Source organism: Athene cunicularia (genome assembly GCF_003259725.1).
Source record: "Athene cunicularia isolate RWA chromosome 19 unlocalized genomic scaffold, athCun1 chr19_part1, whole genome shotgun sequence".
NCBI lineage: Eukaryota > Metazoa > Chordata > Aves > Strigiformes > Strigidae > Athene > Athene cunicularia.
Window position 1 is genome coordinate 12230194 of NW_020799124.1, and position 2739 is coordinate 12232932.

General features: G+C 63.5%; 1 protein-coding gene across 1 annotated transcript; it reads left to right on the forward strand.

The window, feature by feature from the left end:
- The first annotated feature begins 6 nt into the window (after positions 1 to 6).
- FZD9 (frizzled class receptor 9) lies at positions 7 to 2045 on the forward strand. The gene has a single exon (XM_026861544.1). The coding sequence runs from the start codon at positions 23 to 25 to the stop codon at positions 1640 to 1642; it is 1620 nt and encodes a 539-aa protein (XP_026717345.1). The 5' UTR covers positions 7 to 22; the 3' UTR covers positions 1643 to 2045.
- Positions 2046 to 2739: the final 694 nt, after the last annotated feature.

Genomic DNA, 2739 nt, shown 5'->3' on the forward strand with positions numbered 1-2739 from the left:
GTGCCAGCCCGTCGACATCCCGATGTGCCGGGGCATCGGCTACAACCTGACCCGCATGCCCAACCTGCTGGGCCACGAGAGCCAGCGAGAGGCCGCCCTGAAGCTGCACGAGTTCGCGCCGCTGGTGGAGTACGGCTGCCACGTCCACCTGCGCTTCTTCCTCTGCTCCCTCTACGCGCCCATGTGCACGGACCAGGTGAGCGCCAGCATCCCCGCCTGCCGCCCCATGTGCGAGCAGGCCCGCCACAAGTGCGTCCCCATCATGGAGCAGTTCAATTTCGGCTGGCCTGAGTCGCTCGACTGCGGCAAGCTGCCCACCAAGAACGACCCCAATGCCCTCTGCATGGAGGCCCCCGAGAATGCCTCGGCCGCCGAGCCCCACAAGGGCCAGGGCATGCTGCCCGTGGCCCCCCGGCCCTGGCCACCAGGCGCTGCCGAGGGCCGGGGACCCAACGGCCTGGGGGCTTGCGACAACCCCGAGAAGTTCCAGTACGTGGAGAAGAGCCTCTCCTGTGCGCCCAGGTGCTCCCCCGGGGTGGACGTCTACTGGTCCCGGGAGGACAAGGACTTCGCCTTCATCTGGATGGCTGTCTGGTCCACCCTCTGCTTCGTTTCCACTGCCTTCACCGTCCTCACTTTCCTGCTTGACCCCCACCGCTTCCAGTACCCCGAGAGGCCCATCATCTTCCTCTCCATGTGCTACAACGTCTACTCCATGGCCTTCATCATCCGCTCGGTGGCGGGGGCTGAGAACATTGCCTGCGACCGGGAGAACGGCGAGCTCTACATCATCCAGGAGGGGCTGGAGAGCACGGGCTGCACCATCGTCTTCCTCATCCTCTACTACTTCGGCATGGCCAGCTCGCTCTGGTGGGTCATCCTCACCCTCACCTGGTTCCTGGCTGCTGGGAAGAAGTGGGGGCATGAGGCCATCGAGGCCCACAGCAGCTACTTCCACATGGCCGCCTGGGGCATCCCGGCCATGAAGACCATCGTCATCCTCACCATGCGGAAGGTGGCGGGGGATGAGCTCACGGGGCTGTGCTACGTGGGGAGCATGGACGTCAGCGCCCTGACTGGCTTCGTCCTCATCCCCCTCTCCTGCTACCTGGTCATCGGCACCTCCTTCATCCTCACGGGCTTCGTCGCCCTCTTCCACATCCGGAAGATCATGAAGACGGGTGGCACCAACACAGAGAAGCTGGAGAAGCTGATGGTGAAGATCGGGGTCTTCTCTATCCTCTACACCGTCCCGGCCACCTGCGTCATCGTCTGCTACTTCTACGAGCGGCTGAATGTGGATTACTGGAATCTCAGGGCCCTGGAGCGCGGCTGCCTGCACCTCCCCGGCCGGCGCGCTGCCAACTGCTCCTTGGAGGCCTCGGTGCCCACCGTGGCCGTCTTTATGCTAAAGATTTTCATGTCGCTGGTGGTGGGCATCACCAGCGGGGTGTGGGTGTGGAGCTCCAAGACGCTGCAGACCTGGCAGAGCTTGTGCAACAGAAAGCTGGGCATGAGGACGAGGGGCAAGCCCTGCAGCGGGGTGAGCTGCGGTGGGGTGCACTGCCACTACAAAGCCCCCACGGTCATGCTGCACATGACCAAGACAGACCCGTATCTGGACAACCCGACGCACGTCTAGAGCGGGGGCTGAACCATCCCTGGGGACGGCGTGCCAGGGGGGAAGCCGGCCTCACGGGTAAGGGGCGAGGGAATGCCACTGCGGGCGAGGGCAGAGGCTGAACGGTGGTGGGAGGGGAATGCACACTGGTTTGGGGTGGCGAGGCCCGCGGGACCCTCCCCTGGCACCACTCGGCCCCGACAAGTAGCTGCTTTTTCCTAGAGGTTATTTTGTTGTTGTTGCTGTTGCCAAATCCAGTGACTCTTCTAACGCTTTCTTGAGGGGGGGGGCATCAGGGACAGGGCAGGGAGGGGAATAATCCAGTCCGTGTTTATTTAATTCTGTAATTTATTTTAGATTTTTTAATCATTAGCTGCGAGGAATGGAAAAAACAATAAACCCTGGATGTGTTATTTCAACTGAGCCTGGTGCTGTTTGGAGGAATTTGTGGGGGTCAAGAGCAGCCCCACGGGAGAGCCCCAGCTCCGCGGGTCGGGGCCATGGTCCCCGTGGCGGGTGCGTGCCAGGCCCAGGGGGACGGGAAGAGGAGGAGTGTGCCGTGCCCGAGGTGCTGCTGGCTGCCATGGGACTGTGGGGTGGGGTGCCCCTGTGCCCAGTTCCCCCTGTGACTTCCCCGGGGCCGGTTCTGGTGCCCGCTGTCTCGCCGCCGAGGAGGAGGGTTTTCCTGCGCTGTCACTAACGAATCATCTTTTCCACTCCGTGCTCTGTAGGTGATTTGTGTCGGTGCCATCAGCTGTCGGGGCCTCAGTGCCAGGCGAGGGGGCTCGGCGCTCTGGCACCCAGGGCACAGCAGGCCAGGAGCCAGGGTGATGGGCTGGGGGCGTGGGACCTTGGGGCAGGGAGGGTTCAGCTTTGATGTCCCACGCAGAAGCCCAAGGTGCGGGTAATGGAAACTTCTGGGCAGCTTTATTTATCCCCTGCTCCGGTTACAATCCCGGCTTGCCTTCCCCATTGTCCGGAGGGAAATTCAAGCCTCAGCTGGTGTCGCCGGGGCTGGCGGGGGGAGCCGGGGCCGTCCTGGCCGGGGTGCAAGCAGGCAGCGGCGGTGGGTGCCGCCGTCCTCCCGGGCAGGGTGACTCTGCTGGGGGCTCGGCGGT